Raw genomic sequence first — 24,778 nt, forward strand, 5'->3', positions numbered from 1 at the left:
ATCACCTCTTATCTAGATGATATTCTTTTAAGAGTCAGGCCTGGGAATTCCCTGGCGATCCAGTGGTTAGGACTCCCCACTTTCACTGCCGAGGGCAAGTGCGCTGCGAAGCCAAAACCAAACCAAACCAAACAAACAAAAAAACACCCCAAAGAGGCAGTCCTGGGCTTCAAGACCAAAGCCTTCATTCAGTTCTCACTGCCTTTGGAATAAAGTTGAAATTTCTTAGGTATTCAAGGCTTTCATGATATGACAGAGAAGGTGATGGTGTCAAGCCCATACTTGGCACCTGTTGGAGACAGAATTAAACCTCATAGCACCTGCCAGCAGTCCAGTCATACCTGACTCGGGGCTGTTTTTCCCGCCACAGAGTGTGTGTCTGTAGCACAGGATGCATGACTTTATTCATGTTTTTGTGTGTCCTCCACAGCACTTTGCACGCAGTTGGTCCCCAATACAACTTCCAGTGACCGTGTGAATGATTGAATTTCTACACTTAAGCAAATTGGAAAGATTTCCCCAGATCTAAACTCGGGATTTTAGACTTGGGTACGCTTCAACATGCCCGGCTCCCAGTAAGCGCCCAAGAAGCACTTGTTGAACCGCACAGAAGAAATCAGATCCCCCGGTTCCGCCCTGGCAGCGAGGTGGGCCTATGGCAGGACGACGGAATCCATGGCTATTAAATTCTTATGTAAGAGTGAATGACCCTCCAGCCCACTTGACAGCTCTCCCGCAAGAAAAGTGCAAGGGCAGGGGAAGGAAGCGAGAGCAGTCTTTGCAAACACACACTCTTTCGGTGGCAGGGGCACAGATTGATTTCCAGCCTCGGTTCACCACACGCATCTGAAAATGCAGCTGCGCGCTCCGTGCGGTGCCGGGCGGGCGGGCGGAGGGGGCGGCGTGCCGGCATTTCGGTTGAGGCGTATTTCATTCCGTGGGTAAGGCCTGCCCACCCGGCACGCCCAAGAGCTCTGGGGCTGCGGTGACAGCGGCCCCACAAGGTGACTCGAGTTCAAGGCGGTACCCGTGGGGTCCCCGCCGGCGCTGGTGCAGGCCGGGCCCGGAGAAACCGGGCGCCCCGCCCCGGACTGCAGCGGCCCCCAGCGCCGCGCCGCTCGCCGTCCCCTCCGGGTTCCGCTGGGCGCCGCGCGCCGCCGGGCCGAGCCTCCCCGAGCCGCGGGGGCGCGGCGCGGCGAGGCGCGGAAGATGGCGGCGCGGCCGGGCCCGGGGCGGCCGCGAGGGGCCGCGGCGCTCTGCGGTCGGCTGGGCCGGCGCGGCTAGAGCGGCGCCTGGGCCCGGGCGGCGCGGCCTCCTCCCCGCCCGCCGCCGCCGCCGCCGCCGCCGCGCCCCGCCCCGCGCGCCCGCCCGCGCGCCCGCCCCTCCCCGGGCCGCGGCCGTGCCCCGCGTCGCGCTCCCCCGGGATGGCCCGCGCGCCTCGGCGCTGCCTTACGGAGCATACGGCGGAGCAGCGGCGGCGGCCGCGCTCGGGGGGCGCGCGGCTGCTGCGGCGGCGGCGGCGCCGCGCGTGAGGGGCCGCCTGGGGCCGAGCGGGTGCCGCCAACATGTCGGATACCAAGGTAAAAGTTGCCGTCCGGGTCCGGCCCCTGAACCGACGAGGTGAGGAGCTTTCCGCTCGTTTTCGTTTGTGGTCGGGATGAGGGCGGGGGCAACTTTGGAAACTGCGGGGCCGCGGGGCTGGAGCGGCGGGAGCGGAGCCGGAGCGCCGGGGCGGAGGCGGCGCCCGCACCGGCCGCGGGGACCCGGTGCGCCGGCTCCCGGCTTCGGGCTCGGCCGCCTCCCGGGGGAGTCCCGCGCGGCGCGCAGAGGCGGGCTGCGGGCACGGATGCTCGGCTTGGCAACGTTCGTTTTCCCTTTTGCTTTCAGAACTGGAACTGAACACCAAGTGCGTGGTGGAGATGGAAGGGAATCAAACGGTCCTGCACCCTCCTCCTTCTAACACCAAACAGGGAGAAAGGTAAAGCGGGTGCCGAGAGGGCGGGCAGGAGGGTGCAGCCCCGCTGCCTCCTGCAAGTTTGAGCCAGGGAAATGGGAGTGCTCTTGCCTATTGTTAGGAGGACGGCTTCAAGTTTGTAGCACGCTCCTGTCTGAAGCTGTTGCAAGTCCAAGTTCCTCTCTCTCCTTCTGGCCCCCTCCCCCTTGTCCCCTCCCATCTAGAGCGGCATCAAGGCAGGGCACCCCGGCCTGAACCAGGACCAGTCCGCTGTGTCCCCGGCCGGCTTCGAGGGGGCCGGATGGGACCCTAGAGATGATTAGTCCAATAGCCACATTTTACAGATGAGAAAACTGAGGCCTGAGGCGAGCAAGTGACCACCCCAGGGCCTAGTTCGTGGAACCCAGTGCCCCTGGTTCTTTCCACCACTGTACTGTTTGCTTTACTTGGCAGAATTGTTAAGGAACTTTGTGTGTAAAATGGGGGGTGGGAGGGAACACCTCCGCACAATAAAGCAGAACAGTTTTGTACGATGCAGGCTCAGGCCTGGACCATGTAAGATCTATTTTTTTGTTGGTGCTGAGTTGAGATAATGCCTGAATGTAATGCGCGAATTTCGATTTTCAGGGAAACAAAAGTAGTGCCTGGAGCTGTGTAGACACTGGGGGGGATGTTTAAAAGGGACTGCATTTACTAGATGGCAACATTTGCATTTGAAAAGTGGTAACTGTTGGATCCTTATTAATTCTGCTCTATTCCACGCAACAGTATGGGAAAATGCCCTAAAATAATTTGAATATTTGGCATTTTTTTGGTAAGCCCCTGAGAAGAAAACGGTTGGAATTCATTTAGTATAGCAATGCAGTAGCTTGTAAAAATAGGAAAGAGAAATCAGGGAGATCTGACAAAATTAATTCCTCTCTGACGAGAGTTTGTGTTTCTAAAAGTCACCTGTTGATTGATGTGTTACAATTTAGTGATTTTTTTTTGTTGTTGTTCTTCAGAGATTTTTTTCACTAAAGAGAGACTCTGAAGTAGGGTTTGTTGCTTTATTGCTAAAGGAAGCAACTGCCTTCATTCTATAATCACGCGGTGTTCAGGCATAGTTTTACTAAGTTGGGGGGGAGAAATTATCAGGAGGTAAGTTTGGGGATTCTTTGCTTTTTGTGCGGAGGCTAGAAATTTTTATCCAATGTGCAAACATTCTGCTTCCTGTAGCAGATTGTTATGCTATTGTAGATAGCTAAGTTGTACTTAAAATATGTTAAATACTTTTCAGCACTGGATGTATCCTTGAATAATACTTTTAGATACATTTTAGATATTTATAGGATTTTAGATACATTTATAGCAATGTAGTTGTGTATTTCTTAGTGATAGTAAGTAAACTCATTGAGTAAATTAAGATATTTACAGATTAAATTAGTCACCCACCTCACCAACATTTCCCTCCCCCCCCCAACCTGAATATTGTTTGAGAAAAAATTCTGCTGGGTCAGGGTCTTCAAAGCCGTCTAGGAAACAGGTAGAATGTTAACTCCTTTTCTGTAGCTGTGGCTTCTGTTTCCCTTGCTGGTTTGACACCTGCTCCTTGTCACTCTTAACCATCAGGAGTGTTACTGTTAGCTACTATTTAATGAAATGAAGCTTTGTCATTTGTGGGCAGACACAGATTTAGTGTTGTGGAATTTGGATAGAAATTACAACTGTAGACGGTTGGAACTGTTGAATAATCAATTGATCATTTTTAGGGCCACCACTGCGGTTACTAATCAGCATCTTTTAAGTAATGATTTGAAGGGTGACTTTGGGATTTATCCATCTGCTTGCTTCTTGGAATAGCCCCTTATCTGGAACTATAAGAATAGCACTGAAACATGGGTGTTCTCTTGTTCTGACCTCCTGACAGATATGATTCTTGGAGTGGTGGATGGGCCCTTTCTGTGGGATTCTGCCTGGGTACCTGTCATTCAGTTTACAGACAAACTGGGAGGAGTGAACACAGCAGTGCTGCTTGCAGGTTAGGATTACTGTCTTTGCAAGGAGGGAGACACCAAATGCATTTTGATTTTCATTATGCAGCTTGGTTTTATGTTTCTCCAGTGGGTCTTCCCTTAAAGCAACAGTGCACTTAAAAATAGAAACAGTTCCTCCCTTGGGTTCTCGGTTGATTAATTGCAACGACGCTTCATGTTTTGTTTGCAATTCATTTCTATCGTTTGTTTTGGATAGAGCTCAGAGCAAGGCAAGACTATTATTTTTCTTACCTAAAAGTCCAAGGTTTGAAGTGTAAGAAGTTTTAAATTAATATTGGCAAACCTGTGTCAAATTGAAAATCACTTTTTTTTCTCAATATTGCAAGAAATTACTAATGTATTAACCATGGTTGGAATTTTAAGTTACTGGGTGAAAGCTTCCACTCCTACAGTAAAAACAAACAAGAGTGCATTGGTTTCCAGGAAAAGAAACAGATAGGCTTAGGTTTCATGATTTTCCCCCTTTATGGAATCAAAGCCAAAACTACATGTTAAGGACTAAAAGATCACAGGTCTTCTGAGGTTAAAGATGTTTGTTTTGGTTCTGAAATTCTAAGATCATAATACACCACAGAGGTCCAGGTTATAGTTGATGTGTTTATCAATCACCATTCTGAAACATTAAGACATATATGAATGTATTTCTTAAAATACCATTGCATTACCATGCAGGACACATTTATGAAGTTCAGATCATGCTGGTACCATGCTTAGCTCAGGGGATACAAAGATCACTACGGACCCATTTCCTGCGCCAGAGACTCTCACCTTTGAGAGACGTGGGAAAACAGGGGAAAAAATAATTAAAATATAATGTGGTAGATTATGTAGATTACACTTTTCCCACTATATATACCGTATCATTTGGAAATTACCTGTTTGCTCTTCTGTCTCCTCTCCTCTCCTTGAGGCTTTGAGATCTGGGAAGGCAGGTACCTTGTCCTACTGACTTTTGTGTCCCATGCTTCCAAACAGCATCTGGCACATAGCAGGCCCTCAGCAAATGTCTGCAGTGTGATGGTTTGCAGTGTGATGGGTGTGCTGAGGAGGGGCTGTGGATGTGAATCGGGGTCCTGGCATGCTGCAAAGACAGGTGGCATTTGTGCCTGTCACGTGGGTGCTAAGAGTACAGGTTCACTTTTTCAAGATCGGGAGAAAGTCTTTTGTCAAAGTGAAAGCATACCTGCCTCAAATTACTTCTGGGTGATTGTGTGTGCGTGCGTGCAGGATGTGGAATAGGGTGCGGAAGCTAGGCAATTCATGAAGGGAGAATAGAATGAGAACCCCCAATTTGCCAAAATAGGTAATAGTTTTTTTTTTTTTGCGGTACGCGGCCCTCTCACTGTCGTGGCCTCTCCCGTTACGGAGCACAGGCTCGGGACGTGCAGGCTCAGCAGCCATGGCTCATGGCCCCAGCCGCTCCGCGGCATGCAGGATCTTCCCGGCCCAGGGCACGAACCTGCGTCACCTGCATTGGCAGGCGGACTCTCAACCACTGCGCCACCAGGGAAGCCCGGTAATAGTTTTAAAATCAAAGTAGGGGCTTCCCTGGTGGCACAGGGGTTGAGAGTCTGCCTGCCGATGCAGGGGACACGGGTTCGTGCCCCAGTCTGGGAAGATCCCACGTGCCGCGGAGCGGCTGGGCCCGTGAGCCATGGCTGCTGAGCCTGTGCATCTGGAGCCTGTGCTCCGCGACGGGAGAGGCCACAACAGTGAGAGGCCCATGTAACGCAAAAAAAAAAAAAAAAAAAAATCAAAGTAGAAGCAGATGTACAGTGCAAAGCCTTCCTCTCACCCTGGTTGTCATCCCTACTCTTCCCATCCCTTCACCTGTCCAAAAAGTAACCACGGTCATTAACTTCTCATGCATATTTTCAAATACACACACACACATTTTATATATATATATATATATATCCACAAATATCTTTTCTATAATTAAATACCAGTATATTGACTCCTTCATATTTAAAAAATTTTTTTAATATCCTGTATGGGTGGTAGTAGTGGTTTTAAAAATATACATACCCATGTGTATATGAATCTGATCTTTATAACATTTAAGAAGTGAAGCTTTATCATGAGAGTATAATGGAACTTGCTTTCTGCAGACGTTTTTGTTCTTATTTTAAATCATTTTAAAGTAAGTGAATTGTAGGGTAAGCATCCAAAGCAATGTGCATATATCAGTATAACCTAGCTAAGTTAAAAGAAAAATTGGACTAAATTTAGGGTTTTAGTAAAAGAGCATCAAAGTTTTAACTTGCCCAATTTTTCCATACTGCAAGGTGGGCAGTGTAGCTTTTAAAGTATATGAGGGTGGGTCAGTGGAAGAAAACTACATCTTGGTCGACTGCATCTATACTTTCTAGTTTATGCATTATATGTTGCAAGTTTTTGATCGTTTCTTCCACCAGGCTGGCTTCCACTGCTATTCCAAAGTCGTCTAGGATGGTTCCTTCTGCTCGAGTATATCCGTAGACCGGAAATTTAAAAATTAGTTAAAATCATATAAAATGAAAAAGATCCATCACCTAAGAAGCAGTAATATTCCACATTATCTGATTGACTTTGAGTTTTATTGTGTTTTCTGTGTTGTTACTCTTCTCCCTCGTTCAAATATTACAAAGTTGATTGTAAGAAAGCAGAGTATTTAGATTTCAGTAATATAGGAGTGAGCATTCTTCATGCATGATATCAGTGGCATTTTAAAGAGTGTCACAATGGAATATTTTCATTAGCTGTCAACGTTTTCCATTTCTTTGCTTTACAATAAAGATAGATTGTCATCTCTCACTTTAAAAAACAGGACTAAAAGTAATTATAATGCTGTATAGATAGTAATTTTAAAATTATTTTGTTCACAGTTAAACATACATTTTACATTATGCACTGTTGTGTGTACGTATATGAAGGTTCATGAAAAAATTTACTAAGTGCAATGTCTCTGTTATTTTCTACCACCTTTTTTTTTTTAAAGGAAACTTTATTTTTATTTATTTATTTTTGGCTGCATTGGGTCTTCGTTGCTGCGTGGGCTTTCTCTAGTTGTGGCGAGCAGGGGCTACTCTTCATTGCGCCGTATGGGCTTCACATTGAGGTGGCTTTTCTCATTGTGGAGCACCGGCTCGTGGCGCGCAGTCTTCAGTAGTTGTGGCTCGAGGGCTCTAGAGCGCAGGCTCAGTAGTTGTGGCACACGGGCTTAGTTGCTCCGCGGCATGTTCCTTAGTTGCTCCTCTAACATGTTCCTTTATGAACTGGTAACCTTCTCTGCCTGATGTAGCTGTCATCCTGGGGTTCCTGTTACATCATTCTGAGAATTCCTTTTATTTCTCTTCTGTGTGGAATCTGTTTTTCTGTTTCCTTTTTTCTTTCTTGGTTTACTGTCTCAATTTTATAGAGCATATCCTTTGGTAGCTTCCTGAGAAAGAATGTTTTGGGAAGTAAGGGTTTTTAAAACCATGAAAATATCTTCATTCCACCCACTTACCTCATTAATAGTTTGGATGGGTATCAAATTCTATTTTGAAGATATTGTTGCTTTAATGTCTTCTAGCTTCCAATGTTTCTCTTGAGAAGTCCAAAGCTATTTGGATTTCTAATCCTTTAGACGTGACCTAGATTTTCCCTTTCTGGAATCCTATAGAATATTTTCTTCCCCATTTTTGTGAAATCACAATGGTGGGCCTTTTGGACCTGGAAACTTGCATCCTTCAGTTCTGAAAAAAAAATTATTGAATTAATTCATTAGCAAACACTTTTAAAAATTTACTCAGTTCTTTTCTGGAACACTTATTTGGACATGGGGTTTCCTGAACTGGTCCTCTAATTACTTTATTTTTCCTTTCTACTTTTTTTTTTTTTTTTTTTTTTTTTTTGCGGTACGCAGGCCTCTCACTGCTGTTGCCTCTCCTGTTGCGGAGCACAGGCTCCGGACGCGCAGGCCCAGCTGCCATGGCTCACGGGCCCAGCCGCTCCACGGCATGTGGGATCCTCCCGGACCGGGGCACGAACCCGTGTCCCCTGCATCGGCAGGCGGACCCTCAACCAACTGCGCCACCAGGAAGGCCTCCTTTCTACTTTTTATCTCTTGTTTTTATTCAACCTTCTGGGAGATTTCATCCACTTTATCTTTCAACCCTATGTTTAATTTTTATCATATTTTTCATTTCCAAGAACTCTTCTAGTCTTTTTTTGTTTGTTTTTAAAATAGCATCCTATGCTTCTTTTCTGGTTGTGGCATTTTTTGTGTCCTTCTGAGGACACTAATGATAGTTTCCTCTATATAGTCGGTCTTTTTTTTTTTTAAGTGCATAGTTTTGTTGGTGTTGGTGTCTGTCTTTTATGTTGAATCTCAAATGTATAGATTTTGGGCTTTCTCTAGGACAAGGACTATATATGATTTATCTTTGTGTTCTTAGGGCCTAGATTCAAGAATGCCCAGCACACAGAAAGCATTTTGTAAATTCTCTTTGTTGTTTTAAAAAAAATGATTATTAATAAACGGTTCTGTCAACTCCCTTTTCTTTTTAGCTTCCAACAATAGAAATAAAAATGCTTTTCTTTTTCTTAAGAGCACGTGTAAATGCTAGAATTAAAGGTAGTAGCTGCCTTATACAACTCTTAGCTACCTACATTAATGAAGATAATCAGTGTAGTCAATACAAAAGCTGGAAAAATAAGAAAAATCCTGTTTTTGTATCACTATTGCAAAAATTTTAGTTAGGAGATTTTTCTTTTTTGTCATCATTAATTTTAAAATATGTATGCTTGTTGGGCTGGGGAAATTTTTCAAAATGATACCAAACTGCCCAGTTTATCATCCTACCACTTGGCTTCTTCTGGCAAAATCTAGTTAGAGATAAGTGGATAACTTGGATTGTTTCCAATTTTCAATAAAATTACACATGCTGTGCACTCATATTTTAAAGAAATTTATAGGTCTTCCCTGGTGGCACAGTGGTTAAGAATCCGCCTGCCAGTGTAGGGGACACAGGTTCAAGCCCTGGTCTGGGAAGATCCCACATGCTGTAGAGCAACTAAGCCCGTGTGGCACAACCACTGAGCCTGTACTCTAGAGCCTGCGAGCCACAACTCCTGAGCCCACGCACCACAACTACTGAAGCCTGCATGCCTGGAGCCTGTGCTCCACAACCAGAGAAGCCACCGCAGTGAGAAGCTCGTGCACCGCAGCAAAGAGTAGCCCCTGCTCACCGCAACTAGAGAAAACCTGCGTGTAGCAACGAAGACCCAACACAGACAAAAATAATTAAAAAAAAAAAAAGAACTTTATAAGAAAAAGTCTTTCACAGATAGTAAGCTTTCTGAAGACATCAAGGTCTCTCAGTTATTCAACTACAGTTACCCTTTCTCAAATCTTCCCTGGAGCTATTTAGAGTTTAAAGGAGTTTGGAGAACATTACTGGCAAATGAAACAGAGAAACCAACAAGACATATAGAAACGCTCAGAAAGAGAACTTTGTACCTTCACAACATAGGAAATGAAGTTTACTAACAACACAGCTGTCAATAAAGGAAGTATGCTAAAATTCACATTAAAACAATCAAGAGTTGATTTATATGGGATTCAAGAGCTATCTTTTCAAAGATTACACAGTATTTCTGGGAATTTAGATTTGCAAATATAAGAAGAAAATATGAGAAATTCTTCCTTGGAAAATTAGTTTATTTGGCATTTTACCACCCAACAACTATGTGGAAACTAAATAAGCATGGGAAAAATGTCAAGTTTTCACATCTCTAAAATTTTATTGTAAAAATGGGTAATTCTTATATTTGATTGTAAGATCTAAGGTTAAAAAAAGAAAAGTAGAGAGGAGAAATTCTTGGAGACTCTCAGAATTAGGTGGACAACCAGTCCAAGCCTCATCTTTTGCTTGAATGCAGTCTTGATTTCATTTTACTACGAGATGAACAATTCAGTGAATCATTGATGAAGCAGTAGAACTGTTTTACCAAATCATTCTTGAAATAAACTTTTCATGTCAAAGCGCAATTGTATCTTTTAAAAAGATTGCTTCCTTAGATACTCTAAAATGTTTTATAAGAAGCATGACAGAAATTTAAAAGGGGGGGTGGGGGCGGGGGAAGGTGTCATTGTCTGGGCAAACCTAACAAATCCATTATTCTTGTTTTTCCCCTTTCTTCATTTTGTCCTTGTCCATATAATATAAATATTTGTAATTACAATTTTGTGTTTTGCTTTTCTCTCATTTATATTTTGTCATGCAACATAGTTTTCATAATTATAATAATTGAGTAGTTTGTTGAGTTTCATAATTTTAAACCATATTTCTATATTTCTGGACCTGAAAGTTGTTCCTCTTAATGATTGTAAATAACTGAGAGCATCTTCGAGGAACTTTTAAAGAATCCTTTGCTAATTGCAAGGCATTTCTTCCCAAGCAAGCTTGCTACTACAAAAATACATCTTTGAAATTGCATGACAACATGAACTATTCCCTTCTATTATAGTGGAGTTAAAGTTGATAATTTTCAGATTTAAGTATGAGCTAGGTCATGGAAAAAATGATTTTGTGTGGACAGTAACAACCCAGGGGTTCTCACACTTAAGAGTGCATCAGGGGACTTCCCTGGTGGTCCAGTGGTTAAGAATCTGTATTCCAATGAAGGGGATGCGGATTCAATCCCTGGTCAGGGAACTAACATCTCACATGGCATGGGGCAACTAAGCTCACATGCTGCAACTACTGTGCCCTCCTGCCGCAACTACTGAGCCCGTGTGCCACAACTAGAGAAGAAGCCCGCATGCCACAATGAAGAGCCCACGTGCTGCAACTAAGATCTGATGCAGCCAAATAAATAAATGTCAAAAAAAGAAAAAAACAGTCCCACCCAAAAGGTTCTGATCCAGTAGCTTGGCTTGAGAATTTGCATTTCTAACAAGTTCCCAGGTGATGCTGATGCTGTTAGCTCCGGACCAAGCTTTGAGAATCACTGCTTTAGACCAGGACTGTCCAATAGAATTTTCTGTGATGATGGAAATGTTCTACACATCTGCTGTCCAATATGGTAACCACTGGCCATGCATGATTACTGAGCACTTGAAATGTGGCTAGTGCAACCAAATAACTGAATTTTAAATTTTATTTCATTTTCGTTAGTTTAAATTTAAACTGCAGATGGCTACTGTATTGGACAGTAGGGGTCCGGACATGGTTCTAAACCTTGGTTGCACATTAGAATCACCTGGGGGGCTTTAAAAATCGATTCGTGGGTCCTACCCCCAGAGTTTCTGGCTTAATTGGGCTGTAGTGCACCTTAGGCATTGGGATTTTTAGCCGCTTTCCAGATGTCCCAGTTAGGATTGTTGTTTAACAAATCATCCCTAAAGTTAGTGGTCTGAAACCACCATTTTTTAATGCCCGTGGCCTCTGTGGGTCAGGAATTTGGACAAAGTAGATATGACTTGTCTCTGCTTCTCATTGTCTGGGGTCTCATCTTGAAGACTAGAAGTCTGAGGGTGTAGTCATCGGAGGGCTTGACCGGGTTGGATGTCGGAGGTGGTTAACACACATGGTTGGTAGTTGATTCTCATGTGTAGTGAAGGTTGACACACACTGATCTAGTTTAATAAAGCAGGTTTTAAAGCCCAGTTTCACAGCTTGTCCTTTGGTTTATTTTACCATCCTGATTGTGATCATGTATGCAAATTCTCATAACCATTAACGTTCTCAAAACTAAAGTGTGAAAGCCTCATAAAATCAGCCTAAATATTTACCTTATTAAGGCGACTTATGGAACTTTAATAGGGTCTTTGTATTATTATGAAAGTTAAGCCTCACAAATAAATTCTCTCCCATTTGAGAAGAGCCTCCTATTCTCTAGCCAGGTGTATTTAATCAAAATACCTCTTCTTATTTGTTTTTCCTTAAATTGTGGCAGAGGGGGAAGGAATTACCTCGATTATCTAGATGCAGGGTACTTGCCTATCCTTCAGCTGACTCCTCCACCTGACTTCTTGGGAAGCACAGGTTTCTCAGCTTTCTAATGGCCTGTGGACCACAATTCCCTGCTTCAGGCCCTGGAACTATGTGGCAGTCCCAACCTCAACTCCTGAACCATTGCAGAGCCCTAGGGACCCCATCTGTGTGGAGGCTCAGGACGGTGTGATGACTGGATGGGAAGACTGGATGCTGCAGGGTCCTGCCACTAACGTGGTCTGTATCCTTGAGCTAGCCATGGACACTTCATCATATGTCAAACTGCGGGCTAAACTAGGTAACCGGTAAGGTTTTTTAAGCTCTAAAATTTAGATTTATCCCAACTATACTTACGTGTAGAGTTGAATCAAATAGAGTGATAGGTAACACTTACAGGGGCTGAAATGGGTTGGGTTGTAATTTACTTCTTGTCAGAGTGTGAGGGAAACTGGGGAGGAAGGGTCACTGTTCTTGGGAGGCTCTGTTTGCCTGCAGTAGCTGATGCGAGAATTGAAGGTGTCAAGTGAAATAAGACAGCCACTAGCTCCAGGTAGCTGAAGCCATTATCAGCTAGCTGGGGAGCCTGGGTTCCTTACAGACATTTCTACATGCCTCCTGTCTCAGCTAGGACAGCAGCTTTTATACGTGCCTACAGGGCATTATAAATCTTCTGATTTGGTCCTTTCAATTAGTTTTTATCTTGTACAGTTGTGTTCTCTTGGGGAACCAGTGATTTTTAAGCTGGTCTTGCAGGCATACAGCTGTTTTATGTGATAAGTCTGTATGTATGGGGGTGGAGAAATGACATTTCCAGAGCTGTTAGCCTAAAACTTACTTGGGCAGTTTGTTTTGTTTCTGAGGGTTCTGTTATAACCTAACCAAAAGTGTGGTTAATTCCCAATATTTCTTATCTTCAACTGTGAGATGAATTCTGTTTAGTAAGAAAGAGAGAGAGAGAGAAAGAAAGGGGGAAAGAGAGAAAGGGGGGAGAGAGTGAGAGTGTTTCCTTTCGGGTTTGTGTCCTCTTACCCATTCTTTTGAAAGCAGAGTGGAGTTATTGATTCTCTCTGACCATTTAGAGTCTGGTCTGTAGGTGTGATGAGCTTTGCTACTGTTAGAAGAGGTGTGAGGAAAGCATCTGTGTGCCGTTGCCTTGAGGGAAGAAGTTTGGAGCCTTGTTTTTTTAAAAGACAGGGAACAGGAAGGAAGGCTTTGAGGAAAGGGAAGCTTTACCCTTTGTTGTTGGCTCTTTGTGTTGTCTTGAAGAGACACTCCCTAGATTGTACACCCACCGTGAATGACCACAACTATTCATGTATCTCAAGCCGGGAGCCTCAGGGGAAAATCAGAAAGGGCAAAACCATGAACTGCTCAGGCATTCTATTGCAATATTGAGTAGATTTATCCCCAATTTTGGAAGGGTCATGCAGTAAACCCTCATGTAGTTTGTTGAGCAGATTAATAAGCCTTTAAATATACTTACACTTTGTAGTTTAATAAAACAAGTCCTCAGAATTGATGCTTTGTGTGCCCACCTATCTATAAGCGCAGCTCAGCAGAGAATATGTCAAGATGTAGAGCTGAACTTGTAACTGCTCTTTTTAAAATTGGATAACAAACTGTTAGCGTTTTTTGTTTTGTTGTGTCTTTTGTTCTCTATCTTTAATGACTTCTATTTAGATTGTTAATTAAAGTTTAGTATTCCCTGTACAAATTGTAACAGGGGATGGTTACATTATTGTGTTAAGAAAGAGCCTTAAAATTACTTTTTCCAGGGTAATGCTTTGAGTAAGGAGGAAGGAGTGTGGTAGGGGAAGCTTATCAAGATAATGGTGTTAAATTTGAGCAGCCTTATCCAGTTTTAAACATCTGCCTTTTTGATCTAGAGTTACTGTAACAAACAGGTAACATTAGCATGGTAATGTAACTAAGTTTGTTTTGTTTTGTTTTTGTTTTTGAAGCCTTTAAGTTTTGCTGGCTTTGATAGTTACCAATAGAATAGTATTCCCCCCCCTCTGCAATGACAGCTTAGTCTGCGTTTTTGTGATGAATTATGCAGTGGAAATAATTTTTCCCAATTGTTTTTCTTTTAAGTACTGAACAAAGAGTCTTCCTTATTTGTGTGTATAAATGAATTTTTCTGAATGGCAGTGTACATCTTTGCTTTTGTAGTTTGATACATTGAAATAACCTCACCTATCTGTTTAAAAGTTAGCCCAGATAAAGTGGGCCTCTCACTGTTGTGGCCTCTCCTGTTGTGGAGCACAGGCTCTGGACGCGTAGGCTCAGCGGCCATGGCTCACGGGTCCAGCCGCCCCGCGGCATGTGGGATCTTCCCGGACCGGGGCATGAACCCGTGTCCCCTGCATTGGCAGGCGGACTCTCAACCACTGCGCCACTAGGGAAACCCTGAATTACTTTGTATTTGAGCCAGAGCTTTTACTCAATGAAAGGAAATCTTTTATTTGCCTCTTGTATGTTTCTGTGGCCATCCAGTTGGGTGTAAATATCTAGTAGTTTTGTAAAACTCTATCAAGTATTGTGACAGAATGATGTAGTGGTCCAGGGCCACTCAGAGGACTTGGGAGACCAACTGCTTATATTTGAACCTGATTATGCAACTGACTAGCTGCAAAATGTCTGGCAAGTCCCTTAACCCTCTGTGCCTGTATTTCCTCATCAGTAAAATGGGAATAATAAAATTACAGACCCATAGCGGTTGTGAGGATTACCTGAAAAACTGGGTTCACCTCTTGGTGGGTGTCAGAGAGGGAGAAGGAGGACTTATTACTTGTAGCAAGTAAGGAAAACACCGGGATCTTTCTCAGAGCTGTGGCTCCCCAGCAGCAGAATTGGGGAAGTTTTAAGCTAAGGGTACCTGCATATTCATGAAGGAGCTTGAGCCCAGGAGAATTCAGCGTAGAATTGGGGCAAAGGTCAACAGAGCCCAGGCTTTAGTTGATTGAAGTCACAAAAGGTCAACTTCATCATTCTGTCCTCCACCAGGGTGGGGACTTTATTTCCTACAGACTCAAAACTATGTATCAGATGACTGTGTATAGCCCTTGAGGAGGAACTAGGGCTCTGTTTATTGCTGAACTGTGTTTCTTGACTGCTTTCCCTTTGTTCCTGCATCCCCTGGCTTCATTTAAGAGCATTAATTACTGAGACCTGTTCAAGGGCAAGCATTGTAGCCAGGCTTAGATCCCCAAATGGCTTAGGTCAAAATGGCTTCTCTTCTGTCAAGGAAGCCGTGCCTGGTTCACTTCCTCCAGGGACCCCCACCCCATCTGTTTATAATAGCAGGGTACCTTGCACAGGGCACACATTAAGTGTTGACAATTTAATATTTTTATTAACACGGAACACTTAAAGCTTGTTGACCTACGCTTTGCTTCTCATTCCAAGTTTAATAAATGAAGTTTTTTTTTTAACACCCAAGAAGAGCAATTAAAGAAGGATGTCTCAGAATTTTTGCTTTTTATTGTTATGAATTTTCTGATTACTTCTGATTTAAATGTGGACACTTCATGCAGTATGTGGTGACACTTTGTGGTGTTAAATCAGACAGTTGCCATGTCTCAGCTGACAGACCACAGGAACACTGCTCTTTGGAGATGGATGTGTTGAATTTTGTTGAAAGGGAAATTCCCTCTATGACAGGTGTTCACCAGTCTGGTCATTTGGCAGTCATTCATTTGGGCAAAGAATATATGCCCATAAATTGTATGTGAACACATTGGGAAGTATAATTTCTTGACAAAATTTTGACATGTTTGTAAAAGTATGTTTGGGAAGAATGGGGGGCTGGCGATGGGAGGGTGCACCAAAGCCCTGGGACAAGATCTGAGGGGGAAAACCGCAGTGCAAAGAGCTTGCCCTGGAATTTGACGCATTGCCAAACTATCTGAGTAACGAGAGCCTGTCTGGAGACCTGCATAGGGATGGGACCGTAGCCCTAATTGTGCAACTTCAGCTCTGTGTCCCAGGTAGTGGGTGTCCATCCATTGTTTCCTTAGACACAGTACGTTCTCAGTAAATGTCTGTTGTGCTTGATTGTATTTCTGTTAATTGGATATATGGTGACTAGGCTGTAGTTAGTATAGGAGATTTGTAGATGGTCAGTACTACCTAGTCATAGACTGACTTCTGAGGAAATGAACATCTGGAGCTACCGAAACATTGTATTCAGTAATATTTGGTTTCTATGCTTTTTTTCTCTTTCTGAGGAAACTGACTTTATTATCCCAGTCCCCAGGCTGGTGACTCTTGTTTCCAGTGTTTACCATACTGGAGACATGGACTTCAGGGCCTTTCTAAAAACTCAAAATAGACATATAGTTTTTCTTGTATATCTGGTTCTCTGGCGCCCCTTAACTGAATATGCGTCTTCCTGAACTCTCCTATTTATTTATCTGTTTGTTGGTAATCTTCTGGGTTTTGGTAGTCTTTCACTGACACACTAAAATTCAGAAAATACGTTTATGCTATTTCGCAGAAATATTCGAGTTTCCTTTGAACTTACTAGTCATTTTCTTAAACATTTTTTGCAAAAAGATATACAAATACGGAAACCTAAATGCATGCAGATTTGTGGGGTTTTTTTAATACGGGAGTGATGTACGCCTTCTCAGAAATTTTGGTCAGATTATCCAATTTCCTGTGTGCAGAAATACACGAAAACTAAAGAGGAAGATAAAGAAAAATTTTGATGTACTAAATTCTTTGTACACTTACGTGAATGATCATCAAGTGTGTGCTTTGCTTTTCTCCTTTCTCCCTCTGCGTGTCAAACACCTCAGCCAACATTCCCAGCCTGTGGCTTTGTAAGTGGGGAAAATACAGGCATGTTCCTCCCGTTTGCCTCACCCTCTCTCTGCTGTGTCCTTTGATGTCTTCCAGGCCCTGAGAGTTTGGTGCTGCTGCCCTTGTTCCACCCCTGGAAGCAGAGAACTTGATGGGGCGGTGGGAGGAGGAAGAATTAAAGGAATTGAATTGGCCTGGGCCCTGACCTTCCTGGCCCTCGTCAAAGCCGTCTCAGTGATCTGGAGTCAGCATTAGGCTGAGATTGGGGAGACAGGGTCAGACTACATGTGCCCCATTCCATAGCTGGAATGTTTTAAAGTATCTGAGGTATGTATTAGGTATCTTCAATTTTCATTTGGGAAGGTAAAGCCTTTTTCTACTTGATTAGTCAACCTTCATGGTTAAACGGCTGTTAATCGGCACGAATCAGAGCCTGTCAGAAAGTATCATTCCAGGTGGGACGCTGAATGCAGAGGAACATTTTTATTTCAGGATTCTGAGACAGGGGATCTAATGACAACATGAAAGTGAAGCGATTTCACATCAGTTACACGCTTACAGCAATTTGCCTGCTTCAGTTACCGGTGTGTGTGTGATTCCGATCAATTTCAATGCAGTCTTTGACTGAAAGTCTGGATCCTGGATAGGCCTGGCTCTGGGAACTCCTCCCTAAGCCTCTCATTTAGTGAATTCTTTCTAGGGATGTCACTGATAGGTCCTGGTAGGGGTGTTGAGCAGAAATAGGTTACAGCCATTCAAAAGCCTTGAATCAGTTCCCCTGATCATTCTGGTGCCCTTCCTCCATCCATGTGGCCAAAACCTGTGGCCCTGAGTAAAGACAGAAATAAGTATTGCAGAAGGCCAGCTTGTTCGCATGTGTTTGCCTACAGTGGGCTGCTGTGAACGTGCAAGCAGGTTGGTCCTTGATCTGCTTTGGAGTTGGTCAAGTAGGAGTAATGTGGTATTTGTGGGGGGTACTGAAAACTCATTAGGATTTGAATGTGTAGAAAACCAAACCAAAGCTACCTCTTTCTGGCATCTCCTCCTTGAGATCACCAAGCCCCTGGGTAGAATGAGGTAATTTTAGAGTATCCTCACTTGTGATGTTTGCACTCCAAATGCTTGCTATCCAGAGCCCCGTGGTCCCATTCTTGAAGCCACCCGCTGCCCTGCTCGTCCCACAGGTGCCCCATGTCATTAGGAAGTAGCGGGCTGCCCTTTTCTGAGCACGTCCCACAGGTGCCCCATGTCATTAGGAAGTAGCGGGCTGCCCTTTTCTGAGCATGGTGGAATTGAGAGAAGCTGTAGTTGAGGAACTGGTGTGCATTTCGGGGCCTATACGCTGGGAAAAAACAATACTGTTCATGTTTCTAGTTTTCTGAAAAGCTGTCTTTCGCGAAAGCTCTTCACTTGCTTGTGGCTTCTTGCTTGCAGTATGTGGCCCTTTAATAAAGACTTGTGCTTTGACAGCAGGGTATCACATCAGCACACACAGCCACGTGGCACTGGCGTCCTGACTGTGAATATGTCCCTGTATGAAAATTGTCAGTGGGGGCAGAGGCCCTGGCCTGGTGCCACCTGCTCTGGGGGCTGTTGCGTGGAGGCCAGCCAGGTGGGAACTGCCTAGTATCTCCTACACTCGCTCTGACGGGGGCGGCAGATAACAGGGCTCCTTGCTGTTTTGCACAGTTTAGTGAATGATCTTTGGGGTGTGTCAGTCTTCCAAACTTGAAGCACTTGTTTCTCATTTGGGCCAGGCTCTAGCCTTGACATTGGGCTGGACTTTTGGGAAGAAGCTTGGCATTTTATATTTTAATAAACTGTCCAATCTTCTTTGTCTCTGTTGGTGGTTGGGGAGCTCTGTGGGTGGTGGAGAGGAGATAGAGCACATGTAGGCATCGTGTGGGTACCTTAGTCCAAGTGCTCTGACCACTTGCCAACTCCACCCCAAAGGTCAGCTGATCCCCTTGGAGGGTGGGCACATCTGGACAGGCCTGCTCTGAAGAGGCTGCCCGGGGATTCTGGTTACATGGCTCAGGAACCCTAGCTCTGTGAAGCGCTATTCCAGGCTCCTGGTCCTTCTCCACTAGCTTCTAGAGTGTTTTACAGGTTTGAGGCATGGCTTACTTAGTGCATGTGTGCATGCTTGTGTACTTGCTTATTTGTTTATTTAGCTTATCTGCAAGCAGAATGATACTTGTAAAGTGCCTTGTGTTCATTTACTGACAGTTCATTATAGCTCTGTGAGTTCTGTCATGGAGTGCTGAGTAAATGTTTCCAAATACTTGAGTGGAAGATAATAATAACCAACTTCATGGCCCTGGAGAATTTGTGCAAATGGCTTATTGCCCCTTCTAGATGTAAACTTAGGGCAGAACCCCTGTTTTACTTACCTTCGGTTTCTTTGTTCCTTTCCCCCAGGAGCCAGCACATGCCTCATACATAGTAGGTGCCTCCTAGATGTTTATGATTGGATACTGTGAAAGATGTGGATGTGCATTTTACAAGAAGAGCTGTGCCTGGTACATGAGTCTGTGGGTGGAGTGTTTTTATTTGATCCTCAGGCTGTGTCTGTCACGTCATTTGTGGTTTTGCCACTTCTAGTCTGGGCCCTATGAGACCTTTAATTTTTGCATTCTATTATTACATAGTTATAGGCTCTGCACTGTTATGTGATCTGTCTGTTTGTCTTTGATAATGACAGTACAAATGTGGCTCTTGAGCCTTACAACTTTGACTACCACTGCCCGGGGCTGACAAGCAAAGGCCGTAGCTGCTTAGTATCACTTAAATAAAGGTCGATCCAGCCAAGGGGTCACCCAGACTTTGACAAAGTTCACATTTTTAATGTCTGCTCCGTAACACATGTGGCAGCCTGAGCAGCAAGCTCTGTATGGGTAACTAGCAGAAGAGAATCCTGTCCTGGGCAAAGTCATGAGGTCAGGTATGTTTCACCCCCGGTAGTGCTAGAGCTTTTGTCTGGCCCAGAGGCGGTATGCGGTCCCAGACTTGGGTGGATCCTAGAGCAAGCTGACTTGGTTGGCACTGATGTGAGTCAATATGAGAAGAGAGGAGGTGCTATAGGGAGAGCCGGGTGGGGGCACAGAACTGAGAGGAAGGGAAGATGCTGGAGTGGTGGGGAGTTGCCCATGCATCTTCCTCCAGCTTCATCTGGAGTCCGGTGCCTGTTACCCTGGGTCAGCTCCCTGGTTTTAGGGCCTGCTGGCCCACTTACTCTTTTTTTTTTTTTTTTTTTTTGCGGTACGCGGGCCTCTCACTGTTGTGGCCTCTCCCGTTGCGGAGCACAGGCTCTGGACGTGCAGGCTCAACGGCCATGGCTCACGGGCCCAGCCGCTCCACGGCAAGTGGGATCTTCCCGGACCAGGGCACGAACCCGCATCCCCTGCATCGGCAGGTGGACTCCCAACCACTGCGCCACCAGGGAAGCCCTGGCCCACTTACTCTTCTTCCTCCTGGTGGGTAAGGGCACCTCTCATCCTCTGGTTCCTAGGCAATTGGGTTGATATGGCATCTTTTACTTGTTCTCGAGGCAGTGTTTTTGTTGTTGTTTTAATTCTGAAGCACACATACCAAATGGTGCTCCTAAGATTGTCACTCTCCCAGGGGTTCTTTGAGGGTGGTGGGCAATTTGTAGCGTATTGTCCCAAGAATGCACACTGGAGTGGGAGTCATGTGAGAATGGCACTCTATAGGGATAGCTTTGAATCTGTTTTTATTTATATTTTAAAGTAAACTATCACAGACTTTATTAAGACTATACAGCCGTTGCAGACTTTATTTAATAAGCACGTTATTGACAAGTTACTTTTGATACATCTCACAGTGATTACCAAACATTCACTAGTAATAGTCCCATGGCTGAGCCTTGTTGGGTCCAGAAATCAGAGCAGGAAGGCAGAAGGTTCAGTGGGGAGCCAGCTGAGAGCAGGGGAGACCCCTCGCTGCAGGTCTTACCAGAGGGAGGTGAAAGATGCGGGACACTTTACTGGGAGTTGTTGCCAATAGTAGTTTGTGTGGTAAGGTATTTCTTGACTCTGGAGAGAGCCAGGCATCCAGACTCTTGGAACCTGCAGGCTTCTAGAAAAGCTTTGGAATTTGGGTAGTTTTCTCCGCTTTAGGCAAGTTCAGTTTTCCAATCCTTGAGCAGCTGAGTGTGAGATGGACTTCTGCTGTCTTTCCTTCTTCACAGCACTTTTAAAATGACAAACTAACAAACAAAACAGTTCTACTTTTATTAGTATTATTTTTTAACCCAAGGGTCTGTGTGGCTGACCTTTTGGGAACTCAAGCTAACTTTTGCTTGGCTTAGGACTTCCAAATGCAGGAAAGCAAGAGGCATATATCATTCTTTCTCTTTTTGAAATCTTAAATAACTTTTTAATATAATTTTGTTTCTAATTATAAAAATGATGCACATTCACTGTTAAACAACTTAGAAAATGTAGGATATTAGAGAGATGTAAAATAAGATTTGCTCATCATCCTGTTAATATTTTGATGCAGTTCCCTTTTTCTGTGCATGATATTTTATACTGCTGAACGAAGAACTTATTTCTTAAGGTTATGAAAGCCCAGCAATTGCATACTGCGTCTAGGCTGTAGCACTGTCTAAAATTTTAGAATACTAACTTCAGCTCAGCATTAGTCCAAGTCAGAGTTCTCACGGACATTTTGTGTGTGTGTGTTGCTTCATCTTTTTAAAAATTAATTAATTAATCAATCAGTTTTGTTTTTGGCTGCGTTGGGTCTTCGTTGCTGTGCGCGGGCTTTCTCTAGTTGCGGTGAGCAGGGGCTACTCTTCGTTGCGGTGCGTGGGCTTCTCAATGCGGTGGCTTCTCTTGTTGCCGAGCACGGGCTCTAGGTGCGCAGGCTTCAGTAGTTGTGGCACGCGGGCTCAGTAGTTGTGGTGCACGGGCTTAGTTGCCCTGCAGCATGTGGGATCTTCCCGGGCCAGGGCTCGAACCTGTGTCCCCTGCATTGGCAGGCGGATTCTTAACCACTGTGCCAACAGGGAAGCCCTGTTGCTTTATCTTTAATATCTCTCTTCACCAAAGCTTTCCCCTCCTCAGACTACTTTTTCCTTGAGAAGTGCTCAGCACCAAAGGGAATAGAATGTCTACTCAGCCAAGCATGGTCTGCGGAATATTTGGAATGTTCCCTCCCTCACTAGTGAGGCAGCCTTAGCGGCACTAGTTCTGGAATCCAGGCTCCCTGGGTGTAAGTCTCAGCACCGGTGCTTACTAGCTGGGTGATCCTGAGCAAGCTACTTAACCTCACCAAGCTATAATTTTTAACTTGGTTTAAAATAGATAAAGCACTTAAAAATGATTTGTGGCACATGGAAAATATTAAGTGTTAGCTATTTTTATCAGTGCATTGTTATTAATGCAGTAGTTGCATTGTTATTAATGCACTAGTAAGAACCATAAGACAGGGTTGATGCTGAAGTAGTTTGATGAATAATGACGATAAGAACAAAAATACTTTTAGATAATTTCTCAGTTATTTGATGGGAGGATGCAGTTGTCTAGGCCTGATCTGTGTGGAAACAATCGGACATTGTACCGTATTTGGATTAGGTCTAGTTTTTATTCATACCCTCCATTTATGTAAATGCTCAAATTGTCACATCTTGACCAATAAGAATCTTCTTAATTGTGTTCTTTCAGCTGCTCTTCAGAACTTTTGAAAGTATTCTTGCTCACTGGCAAAACTATGTTCCAGAATCTTGAATACTTACTGTGTCAAGATATAAATCCATTTAGTGGAAAAGAACATTAGAGACAAAGCCCAGTTGGTGCACCAGGTTATATCTCGTATGTATTAAAGTTGCTGTGTTAGGTCACTTTAGAGAGAGAATTAAAAATATGCACATGTATGATTTTTATGAGTTGACATTGATAATTTTCATTTTAACCTTGCCTTTATCATACTACTTACCTATTTGAAAGTTTTTAACCCCACGGTTGTACTTCTTTTTAATTTGATGAGCTTGTGATTATTTCTTAATCTAAAATTGTGGCTAAAGCTGATGTGCTCTTTATCACCACAAAGAGAAACTGAAAATAAAACAAGGTCAATATCAATCCTGATACTAAAGCTACTAAATAAGTAACAAGATTTAACATCACAGATGTCTCCGACGGCTGTGCTCTGAAAACATCTCACTAATGAAGCACAGTTAAATTACTTTGTTTTGAGTCATTTGTAATAATTTTTTTTCCTTCCTGCTACTAAAAAGAGAATGGAACTTTTGACTCAGTAAAAGCTATGTGAAATTTTGTAAGGACCAGGGAAAGAGTTTCTATGCCTGAACTGAGTTTCTCTCAATAACTGTTGAAATATTGACCAATAAAATGGTCTTTAGATTTGAATCAAATAGAACAAGAGCCTTATTTTTCCCCACCTATGATTTTTAATATTTGAACACTGTTCTCAGCTAGTCAAGTTTTAGATGCTTGTATGTCTAGCCTTAATGGAAACATTATCACCAAATTAAATTTGTGGACAGACCATATCTAGAGATTAAACATGACCAAAACTAAAAACTATCAGAGAAAACTAATCCCTCATTTTCAGTTGGGACACCTTAGTTTCCTTTGATTTTTTTTTTTTTTTTAATAAACCTTTCAGAATTCTAAAAACATTTATCTGGAACAAAATCAAGTCAACTTTGAAGATCTTCAGATGGTGTTTACCCAAGTCTGTGAAAAATTTGCCAGGCTAGTATCATTTTTGTCCAATACACATTATTACCAAAAAAAACAAAAAACAACAAAAACAAAAACCCCCAAACCAAAAAGTACCCCAAACTTTAAACTTCTGTGTTTCTTTTCAAGCAAGCAGCTTCAGGGTATGCTCAGCTTGACAGCATTGTACTTTTATTTTCTTCCTCCATGTAATAGAGACATTTTCTACTATTTTAATGAATTTGATTTACTTTCACTTTATTAATAATGGGCTTCAATACTTATTATCTTTGCTTTTTCTACATTTGAGGGCAATAGGGAATAAGGTACAGTTTCCAGATGTCAACTTCTGAGAACCACAGACAAGACTTATTAAAACATCCTTTTAGGCCAATGAATCATCATAGCTTCTGACAAGTAGGAAAATGGACTTATTTGAACATTATTTGCATGTTGCCTACCATTTTTCAAATGTATTTTATGAGAATTAGTGAGGTGGCTACAATATTAGCAGCTAAAAGAAGAGGAAGAGAGTTAATGGAGCTGGTTTACTCTAAACTGAATGATTAGTTCCTGGATAACATTCTTTAAAATCAGCTTTATTGAGGTGTAATTTACCTACAATAAAATGCACCCATTTTAAGTGTACACGTTCTTGCGTTGTAATAACTGCATACATCTGTGTAACCACCACCATTAAGATCCAGAACATTTCCATCATATAGTTCTCTTGGGTCCTCTTGCAGTCATTGGTGATATATTGTTCATATCGTAAAACTTTTTCTCCCCATGTTAATCCACATGCCACTCTTCCTCCTTCTCTGGATCCCACTTTTATTGGTCACAAGGTTGAAAGGGAAGCAAAACCCTTTGATGTCTACACCCACTGGTCATATAATTATACTATATGGGATAAATGATTTTCCTTGTGAACTTGAAGTTTACAGTGCAGTAGGAGAGAGGACAGACAGACCTGCAGTCTAATTAATTGACTCAAATGCGTAGATGTTAAGATACTTTGGGACTGCCTGAAAACATAAACTTCATCCTACTCATTGCATTGTCATTAATAAGCCAGAACTAATTGGAGAAATCATATTTTGAGTCAAGCATGAGGAAGATTCTAATTGAATGGAAAGATGTAGCGTGGCTGCATTTATACCTACAACAATGGAGGCTCCAAGGGGAGACGGGGAGAAAGGGCCACAGGGAATTTGTCCCGTCAAATAGACGTAAGAGTCTTGAGCTCGCTGTGGCTGAGCTGTCTCAGGGTCTCATTCAGGGTACCTGGGAATGACCTCCAGACTC

The 24,778-nt window shown here is 43.4% G+C and overlaps 1 protein-coding gene across 1 annotated transcript in view; it reads left to right on the forward strand.

Annotated features, from left to right (window-relative positions):
• The first annotated feature begins 1,464 nt into the window (after positions 1-1,464).
• KIF13A (kinesin family member 13A) overlaps positions 1,465-24,778 on the forward strand; it is a 218,578-nt gene continuing 195,264 nt past the window's right edge. The window contains 2 exon segments of the mRNA XM_032648491.1: positions 1,465-1,620; positions 1,888-1,978. Coding sequence (XP_032504382.1) covers positions 1,566-1,620; positions 1,888-1,978 — 146 coding nt within the window. The 5' untranslated portion in view covers positions 1,465-1,565.

The sequence above is a fragment of the Phocoena sinus genome, chromosome 11 (assembly GCF_008692025.1).
Source record: "Phocoena sinus isolate mPhoSin1 chromosome 11, mPhoSin1.pri, whole genome shotgun sequence".
Lineage (NCBI taxonomy): Eukaryota > Metazoa > Chordata > Mammalia > Artiodactyla > Phocoenidae > Phocoena > Phocoena sinus.